Here is a 23,831-nt window from a genome sequence, read left to right on the forward strand (position 1 = left end):
GGCAAGAACACTGGAGTAGGTTGCCATTTCCTTCTCCAATGCATGAGAGTGAAAAATGAAAGTGAAGTCGCTCAGTTGTGTCCGATTCTTAGCAACCCCATGGACTGTAGCCCACCAGGCTCCTCCATCCATGGGATTTTCCAGGCAAGAGTACTGGAGTGGGGTGCCATTGCCTTCTCCGATGATCTAACCCTACTCTACACCAAATGAGAGACCCACTGCAGACCACGCTGCTCACATCTCTAGCCCTCACTCAAGCTAGATAAAATCAGAAACATTTTGGCTCTCTGAGCTGTATTCCCCAGCATTTCCCATATTCTGGTGACAAATTCCTGCTCTGGATGTATTAACGTAGGTGTTAAACTATGGCCCAGGCACAGAAGTCTCCTGGATTATGATAATTTAGTTGGCCTAACTTGCAGTGTTCCAGGGCAGCTCATCATTTGCCCACAGCATCTCCTGTTCCCTCTCACAGAACACAGATATCTCACTCAGATCCAGGTGTCTCTTCCCACCTAACCCCATTTCTGCGATGCCTGTGTCCTTCCAGTCCTAGGCTCTCTGAGCTCCTTTCATCTGCCAACATTTGGACAGGAAGACTCTGCACTCGGCAGGGCCCATCACATCCTCCAGCCTCTGCCACGTGACGCTCACCCACTCAGAGAGGCTCTCATCAACCACTCTAAGTTAGCTCCCACTTGTATGCTTCATCACAGCTCCCTACAAAACTACAAAACTTCACAAAACTCCTCTCAGCTTGCAACTTCATTTCTATGTGCCTGTCTCATCTCTCCAAACTATGAACAGAGGGCAGGGAGTGTGTTGGTTTCAATCATTATTGTATGTCTCATCTGTTATTGTATTTTTTTGTTTGTTTGTTTGTTTAATGTAGACCATTTTTTTAAGTCTTTATTGAATTTGTTTCAATATTGCTTCTGTTTTATGTTTTGTTCTGGCTGAGAGGCATGTGGGATCTCAGCTCCCCAACAAGAGATTACCCACACTCCACCCCACTTAGAAAGTGAAGTCTTAACCACTGAACCGCCACAGAAGTCCCCAATATCGTATTGCTATATGTGCATTTAACCCACTGTCTGGCACTTAGGAAGTACTCTATAAATATTTGCTAAATAAGTGAAGAAATTACCAACTTACCAACTCAACTACTTAAAGAAGAGGTTTCTATGGAAAAACTATTTGAACAATTACTAACTTTCAAATCAAAAAAATATTAACTGCTTAAAAAGAGAGAGAAAATACTAAGAACATGAAAGAAACAGGGGCTGTGATGATCATACCTCGCCTCTCCTGTCTGGGACTCCATCTGGTTAACCCAAGACTTGTAAATATCCACAGGGTCAGTTTTGATGTTGAGGGTCTTGTCATCCATGATCTCCTTCACCACTGGAGCCAAGATCTGTCTGAGTGCATTCTGGCCCCGGGCGCCACGGTTGAAACTCACAACCATCTTAATAACTGTTGGATTTCCTGTCACAATCTCTTGAATCTGATCTACTTTCGACCTGTAAAACACAAGAAACAAGTTCAATTCAAACTAATCACGAATCTACCAACTTTCAGATCCTTCCTACTTAAAGACTCCATCTCCTTAAAAACAGAAGTAGCTGGAAAGAGGTGGGTACATGCTTTCTCTAGAAACTTTCCTGATTCTCATCTGAATACAGAACCTGCCTGCTGCTGCAAACTCTTATCATGGGAACATGATCGGGTCTCTTATTAGCTAAAGATGGGAAAGTTTCCTGTTTGGATCAGTTTTTTAACAATTCTATCTTAATACAGAATGTTTCTAAAATTACTGGCAAATAAAATGTCTTATTCTATCATCTCCCCAGAAACAGCAACACTTTATATTAGTGTTTATATCAGTTCATTAGCATATTAGTTTTATCTTGTGTATACATGATTAGTTTATATTGGGTGTAATACACATAGCATGAAAAAGTGAAAGTGAAACTGTTAATGGCTCAGTCATGTCTAACTCTTGTGATCCCACGGTCTGTAGCCCAACAGGCTTCTCTGTCCATGGGATTTTCCAGGTAAGAATACTGGAGTGGGTTGCCATTCCTTTCTCCAGAGGATCTTCACGACCCAGGGATCAAACCCAGGTCTCCCCCATTGCAGGCAGATTCTTTACCATCTGAGCCCCCAGGGAAGACTAATTAATTACATGTATACCACATATATATACACATATATGTGGTATACATGTAATTAATGAGTACTTTTAGTATAATTAGCTTGCATTAGTGTATAACATATATTGCTGTTGTGGTTTAATCCCTAAGTCGTGTCCGAGTCTTTGCAACCCTATCGATTGTAGCCCATCAGGCTCCTCCGTCCATGGGATTTCCCAGGCAAGAATACTGGAGCGGACTGCCATTTCCTTCTGCAGTTCTATCCTTGGATCAGAAAGACCCAAGGAATGAACCCACATCTCCTGCGTTGGGAGGTGGGTTCTTTATAGCTGAGCCACCAGGGAAGTTCTATACTATATATTATTATGTTATATAAAAAACAGATGCTTCTTTAAAGTATTTCACACATATCACAGTGTGGAGAAAAGGCACAGACAGGCCTCAATCTCTAACTGGTAGCATCTGGCCTGAATCTCTAACTGGTAGCATCTGTGATGGAGTGGAGGGGTTCCCAGCCCTGCAGAAATCTGTCCCTACTTGATCTCCTCCTGCAGGGCTGTCTTGAAGAGCCGCAGGAGCAGGTACTCCTCACGCTGATTGGAGGCATAGTTGTAGAGAGTGAAGATCACAGAGTCCATGAACTTGGTGGACTTGTTCTGGGGCATCTGAAAGATCAGCTTCGCCAGGTAGGTGGGGTTGGTCTGAAACATAAACCAAGGGATAAGTGATTTCCATGTAACGTGAAGGCTGGCACAAATATTCAAGACTTTTCAGCTTGAAGGATCAGGATGTACCTGAATAATAAAAGAAAAATAAGACAAGCCCTTTGCTCACCCCTCAGTGGAAATCAGAAAGACTTCCACAGAGATCCATGCATAAGGTTTTCTTGAGAAAAAAGTTAACTAAATTTTACAGTACTGATTCCAGGAGCCACTCACCTGCAGTAAATAAAATAAGTGTTGATACGCTTCCAATTTCTCTCTCTTCTCCTTGCTCAAAGCCTTCAGACCTCCCTTCTGTTTATTTAGCATCATCATATCAGACAACTGTTCCTTATTTTTTTTGGTAAGTTTTTTACTGTGGGAAACCACATCCTGTAAACAAACAAATATATACATAAATCAAAACGCTTTCAAAGATGCAACTCTGGGCATTACGGACAGGTTTTTAGCACCTAAAAACTTTCATGAAGGTCTACTGCACTGGCAGATCCCATTACATATCTTAGAATCACTTCCATCTGCTGTTGCTGTTTTAGTCACTCAGTCGTGTTTGACTCTTTGTGACCCCATGGACTGCAGCCCACCAGGCTCCTCTGTCCATGGGATTCTCCAGGCAAGAATACTGGACTGGGTTGACACGCCCTCCTCCAGGGGATCTTCCCAAACCAGGAATCGAACTCCCATCTCCTGCTTGGCAGGCTGATTCTTTACCACTAAGACACCTGGTAAGCCCTTGGAATCACTACATTGAATCCTATTTTCAGTATCAATCAAATCTATTCCTACTCAAATCTACTTATAAAGAACCTAATCCTAAAAATGTCCATTGATTCAGGAAACCAGCTTCTAGGAGTCTACCTTACAAAGTCTTATATACAATAAAAGCTACATACACTGAAACATTAACTGCAGTATTATTCTGTAATAAAAAAGTTGAAAATGCCAAACAGTCTGGAAAAAGATGTGACTCAGACTACTTCCTGATCAACTATTACACTGCCATTAAAAATATTTGTGATGATACCATATAAAATGTATCTTATCCTCTATATTAAATAAAAATGTAGGATACAAAATGATTGTTAGAGCAGTAGAATTATGGGATGATTTTTATCTATGCTTTTCTATTTTTAAAAAATACTTATTTGGCTGCCCAGGTCTTAGTTGTGGCAAGCAGACTTGTAGTTGTGCCATGTGGGATCTACTTCCCTGACCCGGGATGGAACCCCGGCCCACTGCACTGCAAGCACAGTCTTAGCCACTGGATGGATAAGACTTCTCTGTGTAAAGCTATATGATCAAATAATTTCATTTCTTATATAACATAAAAGAAAACATACAGCATTCACTGAGAAGAAAGCCAGCCCTGTAAGGCGTAAAGGGGGGAGGCAGACGTGTCAAGCAGGACAGTGCTCCAAGGCCCTGGCTGGCACTGGACCATACCTGCAGTGTAATTTTATTTTTCACCAGCAGTCCGATTTTGATATCCATGAGATTGAGGTCATTCTCCAGCTGCTGGTTAGAACGGATAAGGGTAATAACCTCTTCCCGCATCTTCATAAGATCTAGCTCCTCCTGAAAATCCTGGTCACTTTGGTCGAGCAGGTGGACGAATTTTCGGACCACAATCATAGGCGGATCCTCGGCGTTGACTGACAGAGAGAAAGCATGTGTCAGATGAGGAATGGCATTCAGAAGAAGTTCTGTGTCTTGGAAAGCATCAGCATTGTCTTATATTTTAAAAAGAAAACAAAAGCAGCTCTATTCACACGTAAGACATTCGTTTATTTTTGAGATGTGCAGAGACAACCACCAAGTGCAATCTTCCTGGTCATGCTATTGCTGTGTTGTTATGTGGAAGGCAGATACGGCAAGCAGCAAGACACCAAGCCCTGGGTTAGCAAATGAGCTTCAGTCACAAGCAGCACCCTGCCCCCCAAGCCTTGCCTGCAGGACAAGAAAAGAGATCCGTGGAGAATACCCAGAACCCGATGGCTCTCAGCCACTGCCTCAACTCTTCTCTGCTGAGCCACAGTTACTCACTGAGAGTCTTGTAGTCATCACGAGCTTTGTTTGCCCGGATAAAAGCCTGGATTTTGATAATGTCATTTATCTAAGGGACACAAAAGAAGATATTTCTCAATTCATCTGTCCACTGCAAACACAGCAAAATCGATTCTATGGTTGCTTCTCTCCCAGGGGTACTCACATGATCTCGGAAATACTGCAGGCGTTCTCTATAGCGCTTTCTAGCTTGGTGCATCCTTGCCAGAGACTGGATCTGTGGAGAAGGAGAGGGGGTCCCAGAAATGAGAAGAGCCCTTCATCTCCACACATGTCACGCTCGCATGCCATGCTGACGAGAAACCCCGCCCGGGATACGTACCTTTATAACTTCATCTTTGTGGGAGCGCAGGTAAGCCAAGCGGTCTTGGTATGCCTTCTTCTGCTTGTATCCTCTCCACTGAGACTGAAATCCAAATGTTACAGAATATGCATCATTTCCCAAGGGTCATAGGAAGTTAAAAAAATCTCCCCCAAGACCAATTCGTGATACAGCTTTAAAAAGGACCACGCCCACCTGTGATAGGGGAAAGAGAGACTGGGCTGCACCTCCACCAGGAGAGCACCTGGCCAACTTCCACCTGTTGGAGGTGAGCACAGCGCTGGGCACTTTTCAAAGGGCATCCACACAGATGCTGACACTGGCTCCTCACAACCAATTGGTGAGGAAGGTAAGATAAACATTAGCATCCGCATTTACAGAGGAGGACACAAACTCAGAGAAGAGGCTCGCCACCACCTGACAGTGCTGGAGTCGTAACTCCTAACCCAGAATTCTTTCCGAGCTTCCCTATCACTGAAGCAAAATCAGAGTTGCTTCTCTCCATATTCAAATCTCACGTAAAGGAATAGTCTTAGGAGACGGTGAGGTGCCGAGAAGAACTGCCACTGAGCTGGACAAATGCCACTGAATACCATTAAGCACACGCTGATTATGTGGCAGTAGAGAAAGGGATGGTCAGAAGCCAAAATCCCACTCAGACAGTCGATCATAGACACTGACTGTTCATCACACCCAGACACTCGACTGTAGGCTCTGACTGTGCATCACACCCAGACACTTGACTGTAGATTCTGACTGTCCATCACACCCAGACACTTGACTATAGGCTCTGACTATTCATCACACCCAGACACTTGACTGTAGGTGCTGACTATTCATCACACTCAGACACTTGACTGTAGGTACTGGCTGTTCACCACACTCAGACACTCGACTGTAGGTGCTGGCTGTTCATTACACTCAGACACTCGACTACAGGTGATGACTGTTCATCACACTCAGACACTCGACTGTAGGTACTGTTCACACTCAGACACTCAACTGCAGGTGCTGACTGTTCATCACACACTCAGACACTCGACTGTAGGTGCTGACTGTTCATCAGTCTTGCTCTGGAAGCCCCCTTGCTGTCTGCACATAGAAGGCTCTGAAATACCTGAATGCAGGTGATGGCCGGGATCTGTTTCTTCAGGAAATTCATCCTGGATCGGAACTCCTGTCGGACTAAGTACCCCCGGCAGCAAGCCTGAAGCTTGGTGATCAAGCCTTCGTTGGCCAGCCAAAGCTGTTCCCGGTTATACGCAGCCGTTACCCCAGAGATGGAACTCTGAAAACACATCAGTCATGTGAGAAGACATACACATACAGAGTTTTAACATGGTGTCATCTGCAGTGCACACACTAACGCTCACAGCTTGCCAAGGCTATAGTTGCGGTGCACAGGCTTAGTGACCTCGTGGCATGTGGGATCTTCCTGGACCAGGGATCAAAACCATGCCTCCTGCATTGGCAAGTGGGTTCTTTACCACTGAGCCACCAGGGAAGTCCCTATACTAGACCTTTAGCCAAGAAACAGGAATGAAGACTTCAGGTCTATTTTTCAAGGCCAAGTTGCCCTCACATCCCCTGGTAAAGAGTAAAAAATGTGACCTTCTTTGACCTCATATCATTTCCTTTACTCACTCACCTACCTAATGCTGACCATCCCAGGAAATGTGCTTGCTGATCTGGGGTCATACTGACAAGAAGACAGAGAGACAGGTGCCACCAAGGCCTGGAGCACCTGGAACGCCACAGAGGAGGGCCCTGTGGGGGAGTGGACAGACTACAGACGGTCTGGAGAAGCAGCCTAGTATGTTTGGACTGTTACTACCAGCTCTGGAGAACCAGCAAACCTTCAAAAAGGAATAAAACCATCAGATGTGTTTTTAGAAAAGCAGCATGGTTAGTTGAGTAGCTGATAGATTAGCGTAAGCGGGTGAATTAGAATCCTGGTGGCATATGATCCAAGTGACAGCAGCCCTGGATCACGCTGGGTGAGGGCAGGAGTGCTGAGAATGGTTACTGAGAACACCTGCAAACCCATCTGATAGCCATAGTCCCTTCTTATCTTTGATGTCAGAGCTATTTCCCCCGCCTCCGGGCCACAATGTGTACAGTTAAAAGACTGCATGAGGACCTCCCTGGTAGTCCCATGGTTAGGATTCTGTGCTTCCACTGCAGGGGGATGGGTTTGGTCCCTGGTCAGGGAATTAAGATCCCACATGACATGCAGTGCAGCCAAAAAAAAAAAAACCCAAATAAACAGAAACAAAAAGACTATATGACCTAGGGACAGTCCATGGGATGCAAGCAGAGCAGCTTGGTAAGATCTTTGGGAAGGAAAGCTCTTTAAGAGAGACAGACAGCTGGCAACAGGCCTGTCTGCTCTCCTCCCCGTCTTCCTACTGCCTGCCTGCCTTCCTTCTGGAGGACAAGGTGACCTTGAGAATGGCAGAGCAGGAAGACAGAGGACCTTGGGACAGACCTGACTGTGGAGCCACTACACCTTCCCTGGATGCTCAACTCCAGAATTACTTTATGTGAGGAAAAAAAAAAATACACCCTTATGTACTATTCCAGCCCTGATGTTCCTGTCAAACTGTGCTGAGGTGTCTGCTGGACTTCTAGACTGCAGACGCAAAGGCACACCTGGTGGTGAGGAGGTGGCAGGCAGCGAGTCTGAAGGACCAAGACTGAGCTTTGCAAGCACACAGGCGAAAGTTGGGGCTACCGGCTTGAATGAGATGACTGAGGAAGACTATAGAGGAAAAGAAGGGGGCTGATGGAACCCAAATATAACACAAGTGGAGTCAGAGGAAACGAAAGGAGAGGGAGGTTAAGAAGGGACACTCGGAAGTAGAACCAGAAGAGAAGAGCACTGGAGAAGCCGAAAGAGTCGAGGGTTTAAAGAAGCTAACACACTGAGAGGCCACCTATGATGAGAGCACAGCTCCTCGCTGAACTTGGCAATTAAAAGGCCACTGATGCATTCTAAAGCAGGAGGTTTACTAAAGTAAGAGCTGGATAGCCATGAGCTAAGACGTGAATGGTAATGGAAAATGAATTCATGAAGGACGGACAAACTTAAAGGCATTTAGTAAGAACAGAGTATGAACCTACAGGCAAGACTGAATCAGGAGAGCTCTAGAGGATTAAAATTTTTGTCTTTTTTTTTTTTTTCAAAGACAAGGGAGACATGATTATGTCTGTAGGTGGTATTTAAAACTATATCCTTGAACCAGCAGCACCAGTATCACCTGGGAGCTGGTCAGAAATGTAGAATTTCAGGCCTCATGTCAGACCCACAGAGTCAGTCTTCACGTCACTAGGATCCCCAGGTGATTCACACACACATGTGAAGTTCTGGAGAGCACTGATCTATGTTACACAGAAGAGGTGACTCTTGAGATGGGTGTGCCTGGACAGCCAGAATTTTGACAGATGTAGATGGCGGGGGAGGGACATCTCACAGCAGGGACTTTGTTTTGTTTATGATTATACCTCTAATGCGCAGAAGAATATCTGGTACATGTAGGAAGATAGGAGGTGTTCAGAAAGTGTCAAATGAATGAAGAAATTCTAAAAAGAATGAACAGCATCAGCAAAGACATAGGGGATGGTAAAGATGTGCTTTGAAAGCTGCGATAAAAAAATGCTAACTTTATGTGAAAGTGCAGGCTATATTCTAATAAGTAAAGTTTGGAGTTTGTAGGACGGTCAGAAAAGAGATTAAATATGTAAATTGGGAAAGATTAAGAGTAGTTGTATTTAATGAGGTGTCAGAACAACTTTTCATTTTTCTTTTTTGCTGGACCATCCAAGTTTTCTTAAAAAACAAAAAAAAAAAGCACACAATTTATCTGATCTAATTCTATAATCCAGATATTCTACTAATTTAGATCTGAGGGACTTGTACTAGAAAAAAATTATTCCAAATTAGTTATATAGCCTTAATTTTATTTTTTTTAATTTATTATTTATTTTTAAACCCTTTTTATTTTATATTGGACTATAGCCAATTAACAATGTTGTGACAGTTTCAGGTGAACGGCAAAGTGACTCAGCCATACATATACATGTATCCATTCTCCCCAAACTCCCCTCCCATCCAGGCTGCCACATCACATTGAGCAGAGTTCCCTGTGCTGTACAGTAGGATCTTTCCTGTAGCCTTACTTTTAGTCTAGGGCTTCTGACCACACACCCTTGTTCTTCCTAAGTAATATAACCTCTAACCTCTAAACTACAGGTACTGTCTCTCAGCTTCTTCTTTTGTGAAGAAATGTGACCTACCTGGATCTCCTCCCGAGAAAGTTGCATGGAATTCTGCACAAAGTCTGAGGGCTCGTCCCATCCTCCCTCCTGGGTCTCCAGATTGTGGTAATAATGATATCCACCTTTCACCCAGTGCTTCACCCACTTGCTGTTGTTATCTCCTGACATGAAATAAAGGAAAGATCAGAGCAACTCAGAGCCACACTCCCCACAGCCACATGTCTAATCCTATAGGATCACTCTGATCAGGCTGAACAACCTAAATGGAGACCGTTCCCAAAACCTGCCCCTCGGGTCTGTGAGGGTAAACAGGGGTCCTAAGTGCCTCTTAAATTATGGCTCTGTAACGTCTCATTTAGCTCATTCATGTCCACACTATAAAAAGAAAACCCCTATGAAGTCCACGTGGGCAAACTGACCTCGTCTACCTCTGTTCCTTTCAAAGCCTACACTGGAGTAAGACCATGTGTGTCAGAAAACTATTCTCATAAAAGACTTGCAACCATTCAGTCTCTCTAGTTGATTTTCAAAAAAAAAAAGGGAGGGAGGCATAAAATGGGATAAAATATCTTATCTTTATTCCCCCCTTTCTGCAGATGAACTACTTTTAAGTATCTTATAAGCTTAGGTAATCAGAACTATATCCTATGAAAGAAACATTTTCAGAAAATTGACCTTGTTAACATTAGCCATACTCAAGGGGAAAAAAGAGTTACTTTTAAACACGAGAATATTATCTCCTTGTGCAGTAAGCCCCGTACTGTATACAGTGCCTTTCCCTATAGCTTGGCCCTTTCCTCTTCCTCTGTTCCATGACATTTCTAAGCTCTTACTTACTGACACAAACTGATTTACCCATAACTCACCTGCTGCCAGTTTTTTCTTCTTGGCTTCAGCAAGGTCACTCTGGTAAGTTTCACCACATTCGGGGATGACGCCATACAAGCCGACGTCCGGGGAACGAAGGGCGCTGAGTGTTTTGCCAACATCGCCTTTCTCCACTGCTTCATTGATGGCAAAGATTCCTAAGGCAACTACCCCAGGAGAGAACTGTTACTGAAATAGTTTAGAAAGCATCTAGATTTGCGTACTAGCATACTGTTCCCCCTACAACTATCTTTTTTTTTTTTAAATTTTGGCCATACCACCGGGCCAGTGGGATAGTTCCCCGTTCAGGGATAGAGCCTGGGCCTCCGCGGTGAAAGCGCCAAATCCTAACCACTAGGCAATCAGAGAATCCCCAGCCCTTTATCTTGGTCAAGCTGAGTACTGAGCTATGGAACACCTTGCCACTCCCCACTTAATCAGAACAGAAATAAAACAAACCGATACATACACCTCTGTGCTTCTTGGGTGTCTTTGTTGGACTGCCAGATTCCACCTTGAATTTCATCCAACCATAACACAGCTGACTCATCCTGGGTTTCCTATAAACCATTAAGAGCAAAACAGTATTAGAGGCATGAAATCAGGGTACATGCCATGATGGTGGCTTCTGACACTCAATGAGAAACGGAGGAAGAGGTTTCAAATATACAAGACATGTGGAATAATCAACTGGAAGAAGCCAGCATCAAAAACTGGTAAAAGGGTTACACGAGAAATACCTCAAATGTAAGCGATGGACATAGGAAGAGAAATTCCAGTCATTCAGGAGGATGAGAGCAGCTAGAAGGGGCAAAAAGTCCAAACTGGGAAGAGACCCAGGGACTTAAACACTGACAAGGACCACGGCATGCATATGAATACGCAGTACATTTTTAAAAAAAGCCTTCTTTGCCAGCAATATTCAGAGGGAGTAAATATTCTCTACGTATTTTTTGGGCTTCCCTGGTGGCTCAGTGGTAAAGAATCCTCCTGCCGATTCAGGAAACACAGGTTCGATCCCTGATCCAAGAATATCCCCTGGAGAAGGAAATGGCACCCCACTCCAGTATTCTTGCCTAGGAAATCCCATGGACAGAGGAGCCTGGTGGGCTACAGTCCATGTGGTTGCAAAGAGTCAGACATGACTTACCAACTAAACAACAACAATACATTCTCTACGACCACTATTTTTAAGACTATCAAGACTATTGCAAAGCTAGGAGTCACTATGGGGAATTTAAGCTTATCATCAGCTTATATTCTAAAACTTGGAAGTTAAATCAGTTGTTGCAAACTTAGAGACACATCTTCACACAGAAACATAATAAATGGTGATTAGTTTACTCATTGTGGCCAACAAGAGTTTCTCCAGCCCACAGTGTAGTTTGAGTTGAATACTAGGGACAAGGGTGAGACAGAAATGGAGTCTTTTTCTCCTTTTAGGCAAGGCACCTCGGGTTTCAAAGTGACCAGGCTGGGAGAGTTGTGTTTGAGACAACCTTGGCAGACCTACCAAGAGTAACTACTCCTGAGGCTTGAGCTAATAGCAGCTGGGATAAATAGTAGCTCAAAAAATCCTTTTAGACTGCTTGATATAAATATAGTTTGCCAAAGCACCAAGGAGACGGTTGGGGTCAGTTACTTTAACTGTGTTGTCAGATGAAGCAGGGTCTTGGCTTTGGGAAAAAATGGGAAGTTTCACTGTCTTCAGCATGCCCAGTAGTTGAAGAAACTACAAAATCTTAGAGGAGGCTTGGCTTTCCTCCTGTGTTATTGGGGAGAGACACAATATTTCACTCAGCCAAGCCAAGAAGTCACAAATCCCCACAAAGTGCCTTGGTGACAGGGTGAGGCCAAAGGAAGCCACCTGAAATCCAAAGTAAAGATTTCGCTCAAATGCAAAGTTTTAGAAAGAAAGACCACTTTAAATTATGTTAAGTGCTGGGCTTACAATCATAGGCACTGTCCCAATGTAAGAAGCTCACAGTCTCAGTAAAGGAAAAGAGGACTCCAATAAACAGAACACAAGAGCAAGTTGCCTAACAGCTGCAGAACTCAGCGGTTCTCTACCACTGGTCAGTTTCTGTTACTCAAAATAGAAAATGGCCACACACAACTCTCAAGAGTCCTGTGAATAAATACTGGCAATGCTAAGTAATAGTTTCAATATGAGATAATATACTGAGTCAGTGACAACTTATACTGAGAAGTCATGAGCTAGACTGCTGAAGGTATAGTCTCTGAGAGAAGTGGCGTAAACATCCTTGCACCCTAAAAATGGGTGCTTCCACAGAATCAGGTCATTTAGAGGTTCACTTATAGGCTAATCATACATGAGCTATCTCTGCACAGAATCTCCTGTAAGCAAAGCTGGGAGGTTTGGCTCAGCCTTCCTTGTATCTGGAGAAAGGTGCAGCTTATCAAGAATTCTGACCATCCAGGGGATTTCCCTGCTGGTCTAGGGGCTAAGATTGCATGCTCCCAATGCAGGGGGCCTAGGTTCAATCAGCTCCTGGTCAGGGAACTACATCTCACATGCTGCAACTAAGATCAAAGACGAAGATCGACGGTCCCCTGTGCCGCAGCAAAGACCTGGTGCAGCTGAATAAATAAATAAGTATTAAGAAAAAGAAATTCTGACCATCCAGAGTTCTGTCATCTTTGTCCCATGCAGACTAAAGCAGGAGGAATAAAACAAGCATTTTCATACATACACACATTTCATACATTCCTAAGAAACAAGTGACAGAGCTGTGGTGTGAAAGGAAAAAAAAAAGACTGGATCCGTGTCTCAGGTGGGTCAGGGGAAATGAGATTGAAACATCCTTCCTCTGACTGAAGGAGGCAAGACAGATGACATACACCATCATCCCAGTGTAAGGCAAGAAGAGGACCTCACTGCTCCAATTAGATCAAATCAGATGACAAAACTCAACATCCTTCTGTGAGAGTTTGCCCTAAGGATTAACTCAAACCACTCTAGAGAGTTAAAAACCTGATGAGATATTGTGGAGGATATTAAGATGAAACAGATTTAATGTGAAAATGCCATATAAAATATACCGAAATAACATCCCCTGACATCTCTGACTACACTGTGAAGCACACTGCATTTTAGAAGAGGTAAAGAGCCAGGGATCAGAAATAAGAATCCAAGGAGTGGGCGGTGATTGGAGGTAAAAGAGGTGGAGAAGCCACAAGATACAGGGAAAGGAAAGGGAAGACACACAAAAGAAAGAACAGTTACCATACGTATGTATATATATGGAAAGCACAGACATTTGCAAAGGGTACTGTGAAAGTCTCTTTCCATGGAATTCTCCAGGCAAAAATACTGGAGAGGGTAGAGTCCCTTCTCCAGGGGATCTTTCCAACTCAGGGATTGAACCCAGGTCTCCCACATTGCAGGTGAATTCTTTACTGTCTGAGCCTCCAGGGAAGCCCAAGATTACTGGAGTGGGTAGCCTATCCCTTCTCCAGCAGATCTTCCTGATCCGGATTCTTCACCAGATGAGCTACCAGGGAAGCCCACAAAGGGCACTTCTCACCCCTTAAAACCTCCTTAAAAGTCTCTCTTGTTTTATGTGGCATGGATGCATGTGTCATGATTTCTAAAATATTCATAAATGTGTAGACACATACATGTGTAATATAAATGTAATATCTTAGCACTCATCACGTACATTAACCATGCTATATATACATATAGATATACATTAAAGCATCATACATACCATATACACATGAAACACACATACATGAATCTATAAAACATTCATTAACACAATTGCTGACCAATCAAAATGGAGCCTTGATGGTTTAGGTATCGATCTTCTAGTTGCTCACAGTAAATGCTCAGGGAAAGAGCTAGAACTGGGGGTGCCACACACTTGGGAGGTTTGGGACAGGAGCAGTGTACCAAACAAAAGTATCCAATATTCCAACAACTGGTCCAGCCGTGTCAGTGCACACCTGCTGGTTTTCAGCTACACGCATGTACGCATGCCTGTGTACACACAGACTGTGGGGTGGGTGAGGAGAAGACTTAAACATTATTCATATTTACAATTATGAGTTCCTTGAGAACCCCTAATGACACTGAGGCAGGGCCCTGTGGGGTTCCTGGGCACAAGGTCTTTCTGTCTCCCATTTCTTTGATTACAGGAAACAGCTTTCATTCAGCCTCTGTGACCTTCCCTGAGTTTGGTATTCTGCCCACAAGCATGTAGACCCCAGACTAATTGGATCTAAAGGTTGATGACGCTGACTCTTCCTTAGCTCGCTACCCATCCATCAGTCTATAAAACTTCTTACTGTCTTCCCCAAGTGGGGACATGTAGCTTTTCAAGGCAGGAGTTTGCTGTGTCCCACTTTGCCCAGCCAAGTAATAAAGCTATTCTTTTCTACTTCACTCAAAACTCTATCTCTGAGATTTGATTTGGCACTGCTGTACACAGAAGCTGAGCTTTAGGCGTCACTAATACCATGCCTTGGCATTCGAACAATACTAACCCAATGACCAGTAATCTACTTTTAGCAAGTATTCCCAAGGCACTAAATTTAAATGAAGAGAGAAGTGACTTGGTGAAAACAGTGGAGGCAGGACCTCCGAATATCCCTTCTACATAAAAGCAACAAAAACACTGGCAAAAATCATCAGAATTAACTTTTTTAAAACTCCAGAAATAATTTGGTTAAACCAAAGGCTTCCAGCAGTCAGAGAGAGTTTATCAAGAACAGGTGACTCTCTGTAAGAGAGTGAGGTTTGTGGCGCTTTAAATGGCTTTATTCCCTTTTTGTGCTCTGCCCACCCACTTGGCTCCCACCCCGTACACACCTTCCTCCTTCAGATCTATCTATTCCCAGAGAACTGGCATTAGTTGACACATTAGGGAGTTCCCTGGAAGACCACAGCTAGGTTCTCTTTATTTGACCTGACTCAGAGCGTGCCCAGTGCAAACAGCCTTTCTGGAGTATCCATCTAAAACAGTAAGAGGTAGTAACTGCTTCACATCAGAGATGTCTGAGGCAGTGGATAAACACTTAGGCAAAAATAGGCTAACAGAAGAGCTTAAAAGCACGGACTTCCCCAATGGTCCAGTGGTTAAGACTCCATGCTCTCACTGCCAAGGGAGAGTTCAATTCCTGGAGTTCAATCCCTGATCGGGGAACTAAGATCCCACAAGCTTCAGTGCACAGAAAAAAAAAAAAAAAAAACTCCAAAGGAAAAGCTAGAGAATGAGATGTCCAGGGACAGCTTTGAAAAGCTCTGACAAATTCCTGGGATGGGGATCTAGACGATGACAGTGCATGTGTAGGCTTTGCACATGCTCAAAAAAGACCTGATAAGACTGTAAGCTCTGACACTGGCTGACCCTGAGGCTCTGGGCAAGCATGAAGTGAAGGTTAAAGGAAAATTGTGAACTGCCTAGCTGAGTGCTGAAGGCAGGCCCCAACACACAAAGCCCCTCAGCAAAGGCTGGAAGCGTTGCTGGTTCTAGGCATTCAAGGGAATTTCTGTCTAATCGTTAGCTGACCACTAGCTAGCCAAGCAGAGACTTCGGTGGACACGCATGACAAAGAATACAGACTTGAAAGGACTGAAAAGCACTAGGCAAACAGCAACAGAAATGAACTGGCAATAAAGCCCAAGGAGGGGTAGGATCTGATTTCCAAACCTTCTCTATTATATTATTAAAATGTCTAACTTTCAGCCAAAAATTACAAGATATGTAAAAAAACAAGACAGCACAGTCCAGAGAGAAAAAAAAATAAAGCAGACAGCATAGGAGACAAAAACCTAAGTCAGCAATCTAAAGTATGTTCCAATAACGAAAGGAAATGAGAACGATGCCTCACCAAATAGAGAATATCACAAATACACGCACACACACATAAATATATTAAAGAAACAGATTAAATTATGGAGTTGAAAAATACAATGACTGAAATATTTACTAGAGGGATTCAGCAGATTTGAGTAAAGGGAAGATATATGCATAATGGAATTCCCTAAAGGCAAAGTGAAGGAAAAAGAGGCATTTTACTTGAAGAAAATCTGAACAGATCTATACCAAATATAGAGATAAAAATCAGTTTAAAAAAAAAAATCAAAACATACCCTACAAAAATAAAACCAAACCAAAAATTCAGGACCATATGACTTCACTGGTGAATTCTACCAAATGTTTAAAGAACTAACAATGATCCTTTACAAACTTTTCTAAAACATAAAAGAGGATGGAACACTACTCAATTCATTCTATGAGGCCTTTATTACTCTGATACCAAAACCAGACACAGAGATAATACAAGAAAAACAGACCAAATTTAAATCAAGGTCTTTCACTTTCTAAATTGGGAACTCAGATGGCTATTTTTAAAACTACTCCCAAGAGGAACTTAAAAGCTGAGCTGAAGCTTAAAAAAAAGACAATTATATCTAAACTACAGTGTACCCAACTGAGCCTGGCAGTGTAAGTAAATTTTCCTCTAATTCTCCCTATTCCTCTGCCTTTGATGGACTCTGGAAAGTTATTCCACAGCAAAAGGAAATGCTTCAAACTCTAGTCACATCCTCTAAAAGTTTAACTCCCACGACCCAAACAAAAGGAGCAGTGAGGCCCATCACATGATGAGAGCAGGTACAACTTATATCCTCAGTCTTCTTTCCTTTTTTAGACATGGACCCGACTTAGTTCATTCTTTCAAAATCCACTCCTTCTGGACTAATAAGGCAGCAAAAGACAACATGACCACCACTTGCCTGTGCAGAATCATAGCAGCCAGGCCCCACACTAGAGATTCTGAATTACAGAAACAGAGTTAAAGCTCAGGAATCTGTATTTTAAAAATGACCTTTCAAGGTTTCTAGTGATCAGTCGAGTTTGGGAAGCTCTGATCCAACCAAACTGGTGTCACAGACAGACCTCCATTTATGGCTTCCTATGGCCAACTGTTTCTCACCAGAGTAACTAAAACCAGCTAATGTCTCTGTCTCAATTTCCTGGCTACAAAATTTCCTGGGAGTTGTGATTCAACCCACAGCACAGGATCAACTGACATGCATAATAATGACCCTCTTAAAAGCAACCTGGTACTTGCTACATGTATACATTTAGGACACTTTAATATCAAGTACTCTCATGACAAGAGAATCAAAGATATATCCACATTATATTATGGGGCTTCCCTGGTAGGTCAGTGGTTGTGAATCTGCCTGCCAATGCAGGGACACCAGTTCAATTCCTGGTCTGGGAAGATCCTACATGCCAAGGGGCACCAAAAGCCTATGTGCCACAACTACTGAAGCCCACACACCCTAAAGCCCACGCTCCACAAGAAGAGAAACTACTGCAATAAAAAGGCCTCACACTGCAACTAGAGTAGCCCCCACTCTCTACAACTAGAGAAAGCCTATGCACAACAACAAAGACCAATTCAGCCTAAATAAACACATAAATTTTTAAAATAAAATCTAGGCACTGGACTAATACCACAGTTGATTTCTGCCTCTTAAAAAAAAAATTGTATTATCTACAACTCCTACCCCACAGCCCAAACTTACAGAACCCACAAGGGTGTCAGTGTACAAAAGCTCCAATTATACAAAAGCCCTGGTCTGTTTCACTACTTCTCACTTTCCAGAAAGAATCTGATCTCCTGAATAAAGAAATTCTTTTAGCTCTTCTGCCTGCTGGAAGAACCTCATGGCAGGGATCTTCAGAGTTGCAGGTCTCGGCACAACTGTTGAGGAGGTCCTTATTCAACTGTTGTTGGAAGAATTTAAAAGGAGATGAACCACAATTCAGACAAACAGGTGGTCATTACACTTTAATCACAGAACAAACAACTGAGGGCCTACTAAACACATGGCGACTTCCTACTCATCAAGAGGACTAAAACAGGTATAAATCTCATCCATCTCCTCAACAAACTGGCTAAGAGGCAAAACAAACTTTCTAAAACTGTCTGTGTGACAGTTACTTTGGAAAACATATTCATATCAGCATTATCCCTAACAGCCACAAAGTGGAAACATGCTCATCAGCTCATGAATAGATAAATAAAATGTGGTGCAGCCATACAACGGAATATTGTTCAACAATAAAAAGAAAACACTAATGCATGCTACAGTTTGGATAAACCAAGGTAAGTGAAGGAAGCCAGTCACAAAGGACCACACCTTGTACTGATGATTCCATTTATACGGAATGTCCAGAACTGACAAATCCACAGACAGAAAGTAGACGGATGGGTACCTAGAGCTGAAGAGATGGCAGGGAAACCACTTGGTACTGACGGGTGCCAAGTTTCTTTCTTTTTTAAAACAATACTTGTTTATTTATTTGGCTTTGCTGGGTCTTATTTGCGGCATACAGGATCTTTTAGTCACAGCATGTGGGACCTAGTTCCCTGAAGAGGGATTGAACCTGGGCCCCCTGCACTGGGAGTTTAGAGTTTCAGTCACTGGACCACCAGGGAAGTCCCCTAGGTTTCTTTCTGGGGTGATGAAAATGCTGCAAAATTGATTTTGGTTATGCTGTAAAACTGATTGTCTATGAACAACGAAAAACCACTGGACTGTACATTTTAAAGCAGTGAGCTATACGGCATGTGAACTGTATCTCAATAAAGCCATTATTAAAAAAAAAAAAAAACTTTATGGCATTATTTACTAAAGCCTAACATATGTATTCCCTATGACCCACAAATTCCACTGCTAAATGTATACCTGACGGAAATGCATATACACATTCACCAAAAGACATGCACTAGAATATTCACAGGAGTACTGATTGCAATAGCAAGTGAGAAACAACCAAAAATTCACCAATAACAGAATGTGTAACCACAAAACCGAACAGCACACAACAGTAAGAGTGAACCAACCACTGCTCCATGCAACCACATGGATGAATTTCACTAACATCATGTGGGGCAAAAGAGGCCAGACACAATAGTAAATAATGTATGATCTCGTTTAAATGCAGTTCAAAACCAGACAAAAATCAACTGTGGTGTTAGAAATCAGGACGCTGGTTACCAGCACATTGCAGGGAATGAATGAGGATGTAAGGGAGTATAAGGGGGTTTCTCTTAATGCTTTTATAATCTGAGCACCAGTTACATAGGTATGCTCACTTGAACATTTATACAACTGTATACTTAAATAACTGACACATTTTCCTGGATCTTATGTTTCAACAGAGAATTTATGTAAAGAGACATAGAGATGTGTCTACAACCATAACAACAAACACCAACAAACAAACCAAATGTGTAAAATAGCACAAGCTCTGGAAGGCAGAGTCTATGACCCTTACACTGTGTGCTCCACTGCTCTGAATCTAAGGGTGCCCAAGGACAAGTCATTGCGTGAACGCCCCTCCCTCTGTCTCAGTTCTAGGATGGATGGCCTTCTCTGAACAGAAAGGAACAACTCAGGGCCACTCACCTGGGCCTTCTCTCTCTTTGCTCTGATCAATGTGTCCTGATAATGCTGGGCCACTTCTGAGAGGACCCCCTCGAGTTTAGCTGCAGGAATCTGCAAGGCCTGCAGGGTCTTCTGGGCATCACCTTCATCCAGGGCTTCGTTAATCAAACCAATGGCTAAAATCCCTACACAGAGATGGACAGAAGGTTATTTTTTTAAATTAGGAAACTGTATAAATAAATCAGTCTTTAAACAAGCTAAGTGACCATCAATCCTCTACCCAAGTGCTACCATGAGTTAAACTACAATTTGCCATCCAAAATGTTAAGCAGCATTTAAATTTTTTCTTTTAAATGTACTGGGCTTTTTTCATCTAAGTAAACTCCCTTATATATATTTTCCTATTGAAATCTTAAGTCTTTTTGTTTTATTTTTAATTGGTCTAACTGAAGAGTGATGAGGACATGATAAAACTAGCTTTACAAGATAGCTTTCAAGTATACTCCAATGTGTGATCAAAGCTATCCTTGACTCACAAAAAGTCTAGGGTTCAAGGGAATCTCTTTTTTTTTTAACTTTTTACTTTGGATTAGGGTATAGCTGATTAACAATGCTATGACAGTTTCAGTTGAACAGCGAAGAGACTCTGTCATACATATACACGTGTCCATTCTTCCCCAAACTCCCCTCTAATCCAGGCTGCCCCATAACACTGAGCAGAGTTCCCTGTGCTATACATAGGTCCTTGTTGGTTATCCTTTTTAAATATAGCAGTCTGCACATGTCAATCCCAAACTGAAGCATTCAAGGGAATCTTAAAAATCACCTAGTTCAACATTTTTATAGAAAAAAATAAAAGGATGAGGTTTAGGTATCTCTTTAAGATCACATAGCAAACAAGTGGCAGATGGAAAATCAAAGCTCAGGGCCTCCTTCTCCAAGGCAAGGCTCTTCCCACTACATCACTGATTATTTCTCACAGGAAACACTACATAAAACTAGGAGTGTTCACTCCTTAAGTATTTCAGCCAGCTGGACTACTCTTTTTTAATTTTTATTTTTTGGCACACCACATGGCATGCGGGACCTTCGTTCCCCAACCAGGAATTGAATCCACACCCCCAACAGTGGAAGTGCATAGTCTTAACCACTGGACCACCAGAGAAGTCCCTGCACTGCTTCTGTAATGACTCCACTGTATAATAAAAAATTTGGCTGGTCTTTGTCTCTGGTTTCTGGAAAGTGAAAGTTGCTCAGTAGTGTCTTGACTCCATGCGACCCCCTGGGCTGTGGCCCAGCAGGCTCCTCTGTCCATGGGATTTTCCTAGCAAGAATACTGGAGTGGGAAGCCATTCCCTTCTCTGGGGGATCTTTCTGACCCGGACCAAACCCGGGTCTCCTGCACTGCAGGCAGATTCTTTACCATATTTCCCAAGTGATAGGAGTATCTTTGTTGTTCGTGGTAGGCTCCTAGGATCACACCTGAGTTGATGCCAAACAGGTGACTCCTGTTGGGCCCCTAGAAACTTCTGGGGTAGGGGCTGGTCATGCTGGAAAAACCAACCATATGATCAGAAGGTTGGGGTTTTGAGTCTGACGATCTCGGAACATCAGCTTGGCTATTCCAGACACAAAAAGCAAATTGGAAATTGAATTCAATTACTTGGCCACTACTTTGCCAAGTAATTCAATCAATCAGAAGTAATGAAGCCCCAGTAAAGCCTCTGGATAGCCAGAGCTCAGGTGACCTTCCCGGGCTAGGACACACATCGATGGGCTGGAAAGGGCAACAAATCCTGAGGACACAGAAGCTTTGAATTTGGGGCCCTTCCAGACATCACCCCATTGGTTTCTTTTGGCTGGTCCTGATTTGTACTCTACATAAAACTCTTTTTGTACTCTTGTACAATAAAAGTCAATTTGTACTCTTTACAATACTTTGGCCACCTGAAGCAACAAGCTGACTCATTAGAAAAAACCATGATGCTGGCAAAGATTGAAGTCAAGAGGAAAAGGGGACGACAGAGGACAAGATGGCTGGACGGCATCACTGACTCAATGGACATGAGTTTGAGCAAGCTCCAGGAGATGGTGAAGGACAGGGAAGCCCGGCTGCTGCAGTCCATGAGGCTGCAGAGTCGGACACGACTCAGTGACTGGACAACAGCAATGATATAACTATAATCACAAGTACAGTGCCTTCCTGAGTTTAGTAAGTCAGTCTAGTCAATTACTGAAACTGAGCGGGTGGAGGGGACCCCTGAATATATTTTCCAAAGTGCGGTGACCTGGGAACACCAGGTTCAAAGCTGGTGTCTGAAGTGAGAGACCTCTTAGGGAGGACAATTTGTGCAATATGATCTAGCTCCAGGCACTGTCAGAACCTGTTATAACAGCATTTAAAAGTAACAGATCAAAAAATAAATAAATAAATAAATAAATAAAAGTAACATCACATTCAATTCACCTCCTGAAAAAGCTTAGTTCTCTTTACACACCTCCAATTATAGCAGTAGCCTGGTGTTTTTAAAACAATAGACAACCATAGCTTTTTGAGATAGTTAAATGGACAGGCTTTTTTGTTTTTTTTCAGTTCCCAGAAATCCCCTGGGGTAGTGTCCCCAGGAGGGTGGGATCACACATGCACGGCTGTGGCATGATCGGGGAGTAGAAGCAGCTCACTCACGCTCATGCTCCTCCTGCACCACCCGGTTCACATGGTCCACAGAAGCCTGGATGTCATTCCACGTAATGAATTCATTGTTCTCTGCACGGGCCTGAGCTTTCAGCTTCATCAGCTCATCCAGATACCTGCCCCATTCCCCCGACAAAAGAGAGAAGTGCAACCTTAGAAAAGGGACCTGCAGGGTTATTTCTGTGGACGGGAATAAGAAGATGTGGGGGCACAGGATCCAAGAGATGGCTGAGGAACCCCAACAGTTTGATGTATTCTAAAGGTCAGCTTTGGGACCCAGGCATTACCCTGAACAAAGGGTAAAAATACAAAGATACCACTAATTCTCATTATCTATATGAAAAATATTTATATTACTTGTTCTAAATTTCAGGTAAGACTAACTCTGAAATCAGAGGCAGCAGCTCAGACAACCCCTCTGAGGATCAGAAAACAAAGTCAAGCACCAGCTAATAAACGTAGAAGGAATGACAGGTCAACAAATCACCATTCAGCAACTCTCACCGGAAATCTGGGTTTACACAAGAATTATCAGTTGGGGTTAAAAACATTAGACGAATGGTTAATGGGAAACTGGACATTGTGATGGTGTAAAAGGTACAAAAAAAAAGATTATGTTCTGGAGATAAGGGAGAAAAATAAATACACAATGAAGGGACTGGCAGACTGCCTAATCCAAGGATCAACCTCAGTATCTCTGATGGTGGGGACAAGCCGGTATTACGTGACTCTTAATATGAGAAAATATGAAATACACATCACCAAAAATACTTCACTGAATCCTGACAAGCCTTTAGACCTGATTTCCAATTTACAGGAATAAAACAAATATTAGGAAGCAACCAAAACTGAAAATGGGACATTTTAGAGGACAGCTGGCTCCAACTCTTTAACAAGTCAGCACTATAAAGAAAGGGACGATGCTAGATTAAAAAATATCAAAGTCGGGGGGTGTGAGGCGGAAGAAGGTTCAAGAGGAAGGAGACATGTGTATACTTATGGCTGATTCATGTTAACATATGCCAAAAACCAACATAATAAAGCAATTATTCTTTAATTAAAGATAAATAAATTTTTAAAATAAAATAAATAAAAGATACCAAAGGGACACAATATGGATTGCATCCTGGTTTGAACAACCAGCTGAAAAGAACAAACAGTTTGGGAACAAGAGAAGTATGAAAACAGACTGGGTTTAGAAAATATTCAAGAAGTATTATTGACTTGACAAGGTATAAGGATGTTATTTTGACTACATGACAAATATCCTCATTGCTTTAAATAAGCATAT

The 23,831-nt window shown here is 42.7% G+C and overlaps 1 protein-coding gene across 1 annotated transcript in view; it reads right to left on the reverse strand.

Moving 5' to 3' along the window:
- Window positions 1–23,831, reverse strand: part of IQGAP1 (IQ motif containing GTPase activating protein 1) — a 107,129-nt gene that overhangs the window by 20,890 nt on the left and 62,408 nt on the right. Inside the window, exons 14-26 of the mRNA XM_061394505.1 lie at window positions 22,532–22,656; window positions 19,867–20,030; window positions 10,879–10,969; window positions 10,409–10,576; window positions 9,561–9,703; window positions 6,382–6,552; window positions 5,265–5,348; window positions 5,088–5,159; window positions 4,922–4,991; window positions 4,322–4,530; window positions 3,095–3,250; window positions 2,694–2,857; window positions 1,299–1,523 (exon numbers count right to left, since the gene is read on the reverse strand). Of these exons, the coding sequence (XP_061250489.1) occupies window positions 1,299–1,523; window positions 2,694–2,857; window positions 3,095–3,250; window positions 4,322–4,530; window positions 4,922–4,991; window positions 5,088–5,159; window positions 5,265–5,348; window positions 6,382–6,552; window positions 9,561–9,703; window positions 10,409–10,576; window positions 10,879–10,969; window positions 19,867–20,030; window positions 22,532–22,656 (1,842 nt within the window). The remainder of the gene's footprint in view (window positions 1–1,298; window positions 1,524–2,693; window positions 2,858–3,094; window positions 3,251–4,321; window positions 4,531–4,921; window positions 4,992–5,087; window positions 5,160–5,264; window positions 5,349–6,381; window positions 6,553–9,560; window positions 9,704–10,408; window positions 10,577–10,878; window positions 10,970–19,866; window positions 20,031–22,531; window positions 22,657–23,831) is intronic.

This window comes from Bos javanicus, chromosome 21, assembly GCF_032452875.1.
Source record: "Bos javanicus breed banteng chromosome 21, ARS-OSU_banteng_1.0, whole genome shotgun sequence".
Taxonomy (NCBI): Eukaryota; Metazoa; Chordata; class Mammalia; order Artiodactyla; family Bovidae; genus Bos; species Bos javanicus.